Genomic DNA, 12,682 nt, shown 5'->3' with positions numbered 1-12,682 from the left:
TTTGGAGTCGCGTTCCAACCCCCTCTAGAAAAATAACCCTACGAGAAACTGTGTTTCTTATGAAAGAACCTTTCCTCTACTTTCAACACAGGCTGATACTGCGGGTCAATGTGTCCCTCAAGAGAATATGAGTATCCAATTTGATATACTTTTTGATTGGGTCACCACTCACCACATCCTCTAACCCTCACTCTCAAGAACACAGAGATATTGAGGGCATCGAGACATATAAAGTCAATTTCTATAGAGGAAATAATCCCTTAAGTTACTTCAGGGGTCTAACAAGGGACAAACTCAAGAGAATGAAGTTCTCAGAAGGAGAATGAAGCCCTTCAACTATTTAAATATCTCTACTGTACGAAAAGTTCTCTTCCCAAAATGGGGAAGTGGGATTGTTGTTGGCCTAACTTTTCACTGTAGCCAAGTGCAGTATTCACTACATGTGAAACAAGCGCTAACCACACGGTAAGTATTTATAGCTTGGCCCAACTCCACTTCTTCAAACTGTTTTATTGTTTTCCTCGTATTAATACCACATGGCATCAATTTGCACAGGGATGTTGGTTTATAGTTCTCCCTTGGTAGCTCTAGCGGTTAAATAGACAAAAATAGCCTAAGTGAGAGAAGTATCTAACTGTGCTATTAGCTAATTTAGCAGCTCAAAATGTTTCAGAAGGGAGCTGTTAAAAGAATATCGGTTAGAACAATGGAATTGTGTGCTTGCATGGCAAAGGAAAGCAATCCAATGCAGCTACTGTAGTCCTGCTAATAGAGTCGATACCATATATTGACATGATCCTAGCTTTGGGATACTTCAATGTGGGAATCTAACGGCTTATGTGGTACGGCTGGTCTGCCAGATCTAAATCATCTGAACTTAACGGATTTGTGAGAAATTTAGATAGAGATTTAGATAAGTAAACATCTTGAGCCAAAGCAAATATTGCCTACTAGTGTCCACAAAGGATCAATGAAACGTCTGTGAGCTGTCAGCACAAAACGATTGGCTGATACTGTCATACTGACTAGAACATCATTGGCAATAAATTAATGAGCAAATATGCCCCCGCCCTTTGCGTTTCACTTATTTCCATCCCTCGCTTTTCTGAGAAGAATCTCTTGCAATCACAGAGATCAATGCTTATTGAAATTTCATGAGGGCAGATCCAGGCCTCATCATATTTCACTATAATGACCTGGAGGAGAGAATGTTGTGAGTAGAGGGATAGTGAGGAAAGAGGAGACGGGGAAGCATGAGGTAAGTCCTCATTTCATTTGAGCATATGATGGGTAGTAGTTGGGTACATAATTGCCTATTGCACACACACTCACTCTACAATAGCCCAACCCACACAAAATCCAATAGATTAATTAGATGAATAGATGCAATAGACCTTACTCCTTTTTATTAGGGCTGTCGATTTAACGCGTTCATTTAATTAATTAGTTATGGAAATATAACGCGATTTAACGCATTTAATGCACCCGCCCCGCAACCTTTCATTCAGTTGATTGGTGACGAACACGAAAGCAGGGCAAAAACTCGAAAATGCGGTTAGAATGGCCCTAAAATTCAAGATATCGGAGCAAAAATGCCCCTGTATGAGTTTTTTTTTCTTTACACCATATGATATAGTAAAGCAATATCACACGAGTGACGAGCGCAGCATCACACAAGTGTTGTTTTTATTCCGAATAGCACGTGTGCAAATGTGACATTGATTTTATACAACAGTGCAATATATAAGTTATATTTTAGACGCAATATTGTCTGTTTTTGCTCAGTTTTGCCAACAAAAATATTACCTGTATTTTCACGTTTTGAGCGAATCAATTGGGTGAAGCAATGATTCAATGGCCCATTCATAGAGAGAGCCATTTACTTAATTCCCGAATGAATCAGCCGTTTGAACGAATTGAATGAATCGACTCAATGGCTTACTCATTTAGACAGTTACTGCCACCTACAGGCAGTTTTAGTTTCTTACACTGTAAAAAATTTCTAACCCTCCCAAATCAAAAATTTCAAGTGACCGATAACATCTAAATTTTTCAATTGGCCCAAGTGAAATTCTGTAAATTCTTAAGTTAAATTTACAGAATTTCACTTGGGCCAATTGAAAAATTTAGATGTTATCGGTCACTTGAAATTTTTGATTTGGGAGGGTTAGAAATTTTTTACAGTGTATTTAGAGTATCATTTCATAAAAAAATTTATTTAATATCTTGGGTATAGATTGCCCAGAAATGAAAATTGTGTTTATTTACATTTACTCACCCTCATGTCATTTCAAACCTGCATGACTTTCTTTCTTTTGCAGAACATAAAAATATATTTTGAAGAATGTTGGTAACTGGTTTGGTCTGTAAATATATCGGAATACCAATTCAGATGCAGCTTCTGGGAAAAAACAATCATGGCCGTTGAAGCCTAAAAGTTTGTGTAATAAATTCTATGTTGAATCAAATAAAGAAATATTTCTAAATCTACTTTTTTTTGTAATGTCTATTTGATGCTTTTCTCAGTTAACACAATGATGACTTTAAATGATCTTTTGGGGGTAATTTCTCAGAATAATTAGAATAAATAATCGGCACATCATGTAAATAATTATCTAAAAAGAAAAGATACTTTTTATTAAATAAGATTTTTGAACGAATCTAATGTGAGAATTGTTTGTTTGTCCACTGATTCATGCCTTACTTCAGTGAAAATTAATAACATTGAGCACTAATTGAGCATCTAATTGAGCACATTGAACATATAGAACCAGTGATTGAATCAAATCAAACTAAATAAATAAAATCTAATTCAAGGTTATCGAGTGAAAGAGAATTAATCAACTGTATAATAAAATCAATTCTATTCTAGATTTTGAATCAAATCCTACAAACTGAATCTAGCTAAATAAAAGCAAATGGAAATTACCAAATCAAAGCAAATTAATTCAATCTATAATAGAATTAATTCCATTCAAGAACCACCAGCAGCACAAACACTGTATACTGTAGATAGTCTTTCACATTCTTTTTAAAGTGTCTAAATCAAATCAAACAAACAGAATTAAACTGAATCAAATCAAATGAATCAAATCTATAAAAGAAATTGTTCTATTCTACAGCCAACAGTTCCAGAGGCCTGACAGCACTATCACACTATGGATCATCTTTCACTAAAAAACTTTTTTAGAACAAGCTAAGAACTGAACGAATCAAAGTCAATGATTAAATAAAACAGATCAAATCTATAAAAGACCTGATTACGTTCTATAATGAGAAGACCACAAACCTTGACAGAACTATGTGTGTATGGATCACAAAAAAAAAACCCATAAAATTACTGTATGGGACTAAACGCAATGAATAGAATCTACAACCAGCAGGTTCGGTGCTCTGGCAACACTATGACGCATGGGTCTTTCACTAAAACAATGCTTTCCAAGAATGTATGAATCAAATCTACAAACTAAATCAAACTGAAAAGTTATCAAATCAAATCATAGCAATACTGATTCTATTCTTGGAACAAGCAGGTCCGTGGCTCTGACAGCACTATGACTGTATGGATCGTCTTTAACTAAAACTCTCATCCTTTTCCTGCTATAGTACTGCAGTAATGAGCAAGGGAATGTCACCACTTCCCTCCCTCCCCCTCTTCACCTCCTTCCCTCCTTCTTCCCACCACTCCCCCCTTCAGGTACGAGCTCAAGGCAAGAGCTCTGGGGGATCAATACCCACGGCAGTGGAGCGTTCAATACCTCTGAATTATTGCTTCATTCCCCCCCACCCCCCCCTATTATAGATGAGTTATTTTTTCCAAGCCACACCACTTTAAGATCAATAGAGAACAATCTTATTCTTGTCTTTCCCCCTGCTCTTTTTCTACCGCACTATTTTCTTTCTAAAGTTGCATCTTTATGATAAAAAAACAACAGGCAGTAAAAGAGATGTAGGAGGCAGATGTAGAGGAATAGCAGCTGAATTTGGTTTGAAGTACGCTTTCTTTACAGAATGAAGGAAATGTTTCTTCACGTGACAGAACTTTACACAAATATATGTGTAGTATTTTAGTACTTTAGAGTGGCTCTTTTCTCATTACTTTGAGAAATACGAAACCATTCTGGTGTTTTTTTCTGCTTGGTGTGCTGACTAATAACGTATTTCCATTGTGCGTTCCACTTGTTTTCAGTAGGGCTGTGTTATATAATAAAGCCTCAAACCTCGTCCTTTGGGGTCTTGTTAGCAGTGTGTGTGTTGGTGTGTGTGATTCATCTACAATCTACAGCACTGCTAGACTCAATTCGAGCCGCTGTCGAGATATCTGGCTGCAGTCCGATCTTGTGACCTGGAATTGTCTGTAATCTAATTGGAGGTGCTCGTCCCTTCCGACAATAAAGCATTTAGTTGGCAGCAGTAGATCCCCCAGAATTTTTATCGTCACCAATTACTGCCCGTCTAGCCAGCTGAAAAACGCTTTGCTATTAAAATGCAATGTTTGGTTAAATTAGTGTAAAAAAAAAAAAACCTCAAGTATTGAGCCACAAATGTATCTATCTAACTTTCATCAAAATGTAACAAGTTTCTCCACTTCTGAAATGAAATTTTGTTTTTCAAACCCTTCCTCCAACCACACACTATCTAATCAATTTCTGATTTGATTGAAATTCTGTTTCATCATGGAAGTAAACTGGGTTACAAATGCAGTTTATGACAACTTTGAAAGAAAGTATTGATAGGAAGTAGTAAAGTAGTGATCTGGCATCACTGTTTGGAAATATCAATCTCATAATTATGAAACTGAAGAAAGTGTGTGAAATGGGGAACTGAACGGAAAAATGGCCTTTCTTTCTCAGATCTGGTTCTATGATTCCTGTGAATGTTATGGCAGTTCCATAGGCAGGATTTGTCTCTGTTGCTCCAATGGTTTATCGATTGGCACTTTGCACTTCCTCCTAACAAACACACACCGCTGACATTCAGTTTGAGAAGTGACACAGAACCTACACTGTCAATTATATGAGATGTATTAGGTTGTCCCCAGGGATCGTATACGGTGTCCAGTACAACTGAAACACCAGGATGAGAGAGTGAGACGGACAGAGAAACCCTGCTGAAAAAAGAAAACTAGCTTAAACCAGACTAAAGTGGTTTGCAGGTCTTAGCTGGTCACCAAGTTATTTCCACTGTTGAGGTCAGTCAGATATAGGGATGCAGAAACAGTACAATTCTGGCCGATACTGATAAACCAATAACATTTTTCATGTTATGGCTGATATTACAATTATGTACTATTGTGTAAATTAATTATATATATATATATATATATATATATATATATATATATATATATATATATATATATATATGTATGTATATGTATATGTATATGTATATATTTATATATAACCTCACTCCCAACCGGGTCATGGCACCATCCCCCGATTCTACTGTGAAAAAGTTGTTGCCTTAAATTTTTAAGGGCCAAATGCGGTTCGAGGACCCGATTACACCTTCTCACGCACCCCCTGCCAACCTGTGGAGACGGCTAAGTGTTGCACCGCACATTTAGACCCCACTTCGGGCCGCCCCCGGGCCTTCCGAGTTGGGTCCCTGTCATCCACTTCGCTGCCCCACCCCAGGTACGTTTGTGGTGCCTCTGGTCCCCCTGGCCCGGTTCGTGGAGAGAGCGTGGTGTTCGTATCCCTAACTATCTCGACAACTGGCTGATACCAGCTCAGTCTCTGGAGCAGTTGTGCGAGCACAGTGACTTGCTGCTCCAGCATATCAGTCAGTTGGGTCTTCGGGTCAACTGAGAAAAGAGCAAACTCGCCCCCCGTGCAGAAGATCTCTTTTTTTGGTAAGGAGCTGACCTCGGTCCACCAAACGGCACTTCTCACAGAGGATCGTGTCCGGTCGGTGCTGAACTGCTTGAATTCTGACAAGAGCAGAACAGTGGTCCCACTGAAACTTTTTCAGAGGCTCCTGGGGCATATGGCATCTGCAGCCGCAGTAACGCCACTCAGATTGCTTCATATGAGACCGCTTCAGCACTGGCTTCAGGGCCAAGTCCCGAGATGGGCGTAGCAGAACGGCACGCTCCGTGTGACAATCACCCCGGCCTGCCACCAAACCCCCTTCGTTTCTCCGGGAGAAACTTGCCCCTAGAACAAGTGTCCAGGTATGCTGTGGTCTCCACAGATGCCTCCAACACCGGGGGGAGCATGCAGTAGCGGGAGTCTGGGCGGGCCCCCAACTGCATTGGCACATCAACTGCCTCGAGTTGCTAGCAGTACACCTTGCTCTGAGATGCCTCGAAACGCCACAGCTCGAAGTGTTGGCTTACTGCGCCATTCGCCTCCTATGGACTGGATATGTGCGCCATTCTTGCTCCAGTAGAGTTCCTCATTAACCGAACCCTGTTGAGTTCCTCCACACCCATCGGCAACAGACGTGGCGGAGCGTCCGATGCCAAGCCTAACACTCGTATGTATTGGTGGAACCTGTGGTAGGCTGGGTCCCATATGTTGTGATCCGTCGACTACGTCGAACGTGACCGAACTGAAAGGGAACGTCTCGGTTATGTATGTAACCCTCGTTCCCTGAAGGAGGGAACAGAGACGTAGTCCCGTCGCCACTAGTGCTGGATCACTGCTGACCCCGGGCCCCACTCGGCTCCTCAGCGAAAAACAAGTGGTGCGTACATCCGCTTCCGTACCCACGCTGCGGGGCGGAGCGCGAGATGCAAATCTCGCATTCCAATGTGCATTGGCTCGTTTTTTCAATACTCGAAGATGACAGGCTCCCTAAGCGTGATCCCAATCACTACGGTACATCCGACTACCTCCCCGCTCCCTCCTTCAGGGAACGAGGGTAACATACGTAACCGAGACGTTTACCATGGTGGGAGATAAGCTAGACCAGTTTGAACCATAAACCACTTAGCCGGGAAAGTATCTCAAGTGTATTGCATGTACTTGTATGAGAACAATGTGCCTTCTTTTTTTATTCCTTTGTGTTCTGTCTAACTGTTTAACAACAAATAAAATCTCTGTTTTGTAACTTAATTGTGTTACAAAAAAATCAAAAACAAATCTTGAGATGTATTTCTCACATAAAAAGCACAGATTTTCTTGTGTCGTTGTCTGCAAGACCTTACATTCAACTTATGTTCTTGTTGTGGTTGACTGATTTAGCCATTTATGGATTCTGACTGCAGTTGTAGTTTCCAGGTAGTCATTGATTAATGCCCAGCCAGAGACTGGCGGGAGGCGTCCGTGGCTTTGCCTGTATTGATTCAATTAGTTCTGAGTTCTTGCTAGTGTTCTATGCAAATAGCCTTTGCTAGTGGCCTCGGCTAACAGAGGCTGATTAGCATCGCCAGCTGTCTGCTGGGTACTTCTAATACCCATGCCAGCTGCCATCTTCGTGTGCCAGTTGCTTAACGTTGGTGATGCCCCAAAAGGTGCCAACTTGAGTTCATTTTCAAGGTAACAGTTGCCGTAAGTTTAAAAAGCTGAATGTTACCCGTTTGAAGTTTGAAGATTGATGCTAAAAGGCATGAATTTCACTACATTTGCTTCTACTTCCAAAAGAATTCTGAATGTGTTTGAGAGAAATTACTGATAGCAGTGGGTGAAATAAATTAAATAATAAATTTGCCATCTGTGTCTCCCTTTGAATGTCACTGGTTGCCACCTACAACTCTTTAACCATGTCTATCGTGGCACTTAACTTCTGTGGACGCACATTTCCCTCTCACTTTCTCACTGGAACGAGTCCGTCGCCCTCTCAAAAGATCCATCTGCGCACCAGATCAGCTATTTTTCTCTTTTATTTCGCCTTTGATTTAGAATCACTTTCAAGTGTGTCCTCTTGTTTGTGTGGGTGTGGGTGATGATTTAACACCAGCGAGGACGTACAAACAAAAAGCAACAGAATAAAATAACCATGAAATTAACCAGCGAGCTGACCTTTGACCTCATGGAAGAAGGCATTGATCGGGTTGGAGAATGAGGTAAGTGCAATTGCTTTGTCTCATGAACACTGGAGTAATTGGCGACAAATAGTGTTCAATTTGTTAACGAAAAGTATGATGAAAAAAGTCAGCGAGACAACACCAAGGTCATTAAGCGATAACAAAATATTACAGTCTGCTGTACAAACGTCAAATGTCATAAGCTTAAATCTCCCCCAATCAGAGCTTTTCTCTTAAAAGGATCAATTTTCTGCCCAGTGTTTTATTTAATCTTTGCAATCTGGCAACCATGCGCACACACTCTCTCTACACTGTCAAAGTGCTGCCGATTATCTGAAAACAATGACAAACAAGTAAACTGGAGTTTCCATTTGAGATATTCTGTTTAAATGAATACGTCTGTGTTCCTTTAAGAGCCGCTTGCACTGTTTACTGTGACTAAACCTGTGATCAAACATTCTCAGTGATGAAATGTAATAAATCCAAACATGGATCTAGTTGCTGAATAAATGCACTTACGTAACCTCTTAGTGACAATGCAAAGTATTTTATGCTGTTGTTTTAAGCACAAATTTAATTTGGAATTATTGGAATTACTATTAGGAATTTCACTGCTCAGTCTGTGAAAACATGCCATTGTAGTGCCAAAAAAAACTAAATTAGAAAAAAAAGACTAAATTAGACCACGACTACATAAAAAATGTATGTGTGGGTGTTTTTATGTAAATTGATGGCTCTGTGGACTTTGTAAAATACACTCTTAAAATATTTAATTTGTCTAACAGTTGTATACAGTGTATAAACATACATGTCCAACAGTGTACACATTATATGAGAAATCAGTCATTTGTGTCATGTAGATCTGCTATGCCAAACTTAACTGAGGCAGTTTTGTGTTTGTTTGTGTATTTACGCAGTAATAGTTTCATGTAAACTGCACGGTTCCTCAGTTTGTTTCACTGTTTAAATAGTTTCAATATGGAGGCCTATAAAGTGCAGCTTGTTTACTTCCTTGATTGTAACAGGTTTTATGAGCATTAGCTGTTATATTTTCTCCATCAACAGTAATTAAGCTAACAAAGCCGTACTTCTTAATGGAGCGGGATTATGTGTGTGTGTGTGTGTGTGTGTGTGTGTAGGCGTTAGGAAAAAATCAACAATAATCCTACTTATAGCAAATAATCCATATATATCATAAATAATCAAACAAAAATGTATACACATATAAACATGAAAACATGCTCAAATTTTAAATGTTATATATATATATATATATATATATATATATATATATATGAAAAAAGTAATAAATAAATATAAAATATAATAAATAAAATATATCATCACTCTAATATATATATATATATATACAGAACCTTTCCAAAAAATTAGAATATCATGGAAAAGTTTATTTATTTCCATAATTCCATTCAAAACGTTAAACTTCCATAGATTATAGATTCAGGGCCCACAACTTAAATGATTTCAAGTATTCAGTTGTTTATTTGTACATAATTTGGGCTTCCAGCTCATAAAACCCACGAAAACAGGATTTCATAAAATTTGAATATTACATGAAATCACACAGTAATTACACAGTGATACCATGGTCATTGAACCAGGTTTTGGTTCTTTTGGCAGTGTGAGCGGGTGCAAATCCTGCTGGAAAATGAAGTCAGCATCTCCATAAAGCTTGTCTGCTGAAGGAAGCATGAAGTGCTCTGAAAATGTCCTGGTAGACGGCTGCGTTGAGTGGACAGCACAGTGGACCAACACCAGCCGATGACCAACACAGACCAACGTCCGTCTACCAGGACGTTTTCAGAGCACTTCATGCTTCCTTCATTTTCCAGCAGGATTTGCACCTGCCCACACTGCCAAAAGAACCAAAACCTGGTTCAATGACCATGGTATCACTGTGTAATTACTGTGTGATTTCATGTAATATTCAAATTTTATGAAATCCTGTTTTCGTGGGTTTTATGAGCTGGAAGCCCAAATTATGTACAAATGAACAACTAAATACTTGAAATCGTTTAAGTTGTGGGCCCTGAATCTATAATCTATGGAAGTTTAACGTTTTGAATGGAATTATGGAAATAAATAAACTTTTCCATGATATTCAAATTTTTTGGAAAGGGTCCAAATATATATATTATTATTATAATATATATATTAATAAACATTAATAAAGTAAAATCACACCTCTCCTGTGACCAACCTGTTTTTATATACTTGAAACAAGTCAAAAGTTTCATCTTTCTTGTTTTGAGATGAAACGGCTTACCTGTGTAGATGAATCTTCCTGGTGTGCCTTTGCAAAACTGTTTGGACTTATAGGAGAGCGTGACCTCTACCACCCCAGGGATGTGACGAGGAGGGGTCTGAACTCTGATGGCATGAGGTGTGATGAGCTGTGAAGAGAAAATCAGAGAGATTATGTTAGGAGGTCTATGATACCTAGAGAAAGCTACCCATTAGCATTCACGTTCCCCTCAATGGCAGTTGCTCGGCTGCCACAGGAAGTGTGAGAATTGAAATCGGCCATCTTTGCTCATGGGCACTCAGTTATGCAGCCAGGTTGTTTTGAGCCAATCATCAGAGCTGTAAATGCCATGTGACTCGACTAAAATGATGGTGTGCCAACAAACACAGTCCCAAATCCTTCATAATTGACTATCCTGACATGTGACTTGAAAGGCAACAGGCATTTGAGAGGAACTGACTCCATAGATCCACTAAAAACCACTAGCTGATAAAGAAAAAAGTCTCTGAAGAGTGAAGTTTGTTGTGAGAAAAGCTCTGGCAGCATTTGTTTGCAGATGCTAGTTGTGTTTTGTGTGTTCATTTGCCCTGGCTGATTAAGTTCTTTGATCCAGTTCTGATCAGTAAACAATCTGACTGCGTGTGTGCCATGTGTGTGTGTTTGTATGTGTGTCTAATCAGTATCAGGCTGTTTATGGTGGGTGGTGAAGGGATGGCGTAGATGAAGGCTGGGAGAGGACAGGTGGAGCTCCTCAGAGACGTAATTAACAGCACACTGTCTTTCAGCATCTCAGTCTATATGCATGTGGTTCATTTGAGCTGTTGTCTAAAACATCGTCCTCTTTGAAAATTTGTCTCTCACAGTCATAAACTCGCTTTCAAACCAGTAAACAAGGGAACTTCCTAGCCTGATTTATGTCTAATCTATATTAGACGCATTCCGGATGCAAAGGCCTTCCAAACTGAAGCCAGCTAAATTATGCTGACTTCTAAGATATCTAGTGTTATGCAAATGTAAAATAACACTGGATAGTTTTCATTGTAAAATTTAAATACAGATTAATGCTTACAATTAAAGTTACAAAAGTTATTCAGTCAAGAGCAGCGGGTGTTTTTCTCCTTGTCTTTTGTTCTTTGATTTATTAGGCTGCTGTCACTTTAAGAGCTTATGCACGGATCCAATATACTGTTACACACCATGCATTTCTCTGAATTATTTACATTCCAAACTGAATATTTTCACCTGAATAATCAGCAAGATGGCCATTTTGACACAATTTTGTATGTTTTTGACTGTTTAAGCGTAATAAGCCAAAGAAGAAATAACATTTTCACTCTCGAGGCAGCTTTATGAGAGCGGCACTTATATAGATCAGTGGTGCGCGCGTTTTTGGTGTGAGCGTGAAACTTGCCGGAATGACTAACATTATGTGCAATATAAACACTATTCAACCAGAGCGAATGATACGAGTGAGTGAGAGAAAACCGTTGTGTTTCGGAGAGAAGAGAGAGTGAGAACACGCAGCTGGTATCGGTGTACCATTTCAGATATTTCAGTATCAATACCGAAATATCGATATTTTTGACAACACTAAAGATACCTAATTTCTCCCAAATTAAGACAATCCCAGAATGCACAGTGAAAAAAAATGGCAAAAGGAGTCAAGAGAAATGTTGATGGATACTCGTATGCTATTATGAATTCTATTTAAGGTATAGGCTATGACAGAAATAGTAAGAGTAGCATGCTAGTGTGCTATTCCGAAATCAACTATTGACTACAAGTGTAATCCATTCATTACTGACTATCGTTAAAAGTATCACTAAAAATAGATCAAACTAATTAAAAAAAATACTAGTTTACCCAGTATTTGTGTGTTTTTATGCCTATTGGAGTGTCATGTTAGCTTAGCGACATGCTAATGTCAAACTGTTCTGCAATCAACTGTAAGTAAATTGCCTCTGAGTTGCTGCCTATGTAGAGTCGAAAAGAATGAAAGAAAAAGATCTTCCTTGGACCCTCCCCTGCTCTTATTCTCTTCCTCCCTCGTTAGATGCTATCTGTAGTAATCAGATCCCCACTGGCACTGCAGCTGAAGGCAACTACGTGGCTCTTGATGGGCCCCCCGTGTATGGGGGTCATGGGGTCAGGAGGTAAAGGTCACAAGGTTACGAGGTCCACAGGAACCGCTATAGGGAGATTTCAGCACAGTGTATTTAATCGTTACCAGATGCAGTTCATCATAACCACACACACACACACACACACACACACACACACATTCATTAGCTTGTTTCTCTGAAAGCTAATAGCACTTAGCATCAACAGATCAAAGAGGTTTGTTGAGTATGCAGTGGGAAAATTGTATCAGGGTTGGTGCTGTGATGAACACTCAGTAGTGCACATGAAGAGTGGCTGTCTGAAGAGAGAAGTACTCTAAA

The 12,682-nt window shown here is 39.3% G+C and overlaps 1 protein-coding gene across 5 annotated transcripts in view; it reads right to left on the bottom strand.

Moving 5' to 3' along the window:
- The window catches only part of ebf1b (EBF transcription factor 1b), a 130,994-nt gene that overhangs the window by 21,168 nt on the left and 97,144 nt on the right, over positions 1 to 12,682 (bottom strand). For all 5 annotated transcript variants that reach the window (XM_084388064.1, XM_084388063.1, XM_084388065.1 and 2 more), the window contains exon 10: positions 10,263 to 10,389. In XM_084388064.1, coding sequence (XP_084244190.1) covers positions 10,263 to 10,389 — 127 coding nt within the window. The remainder of the gene's footprint in view (positions 1 to 10,262; positions 10,390 to 12,682) is intronic.

This window comes from Rutilus rutilus (genome assembly GCF_951802725.1).
Source record: "Rutilus rutilus genome assembly, chromosome: 18".
Classification (NCBI taxonomy): domain Eukaryota; kingdom Metazoa; phylum Chordata; class Actinopteri; order Cypriniformes; family Leuciscidae; genus Rutilus; species Rutilus rutilus.
This window is presented reverse-complemented; position numbering and strand designations above follow the sequence as displayed.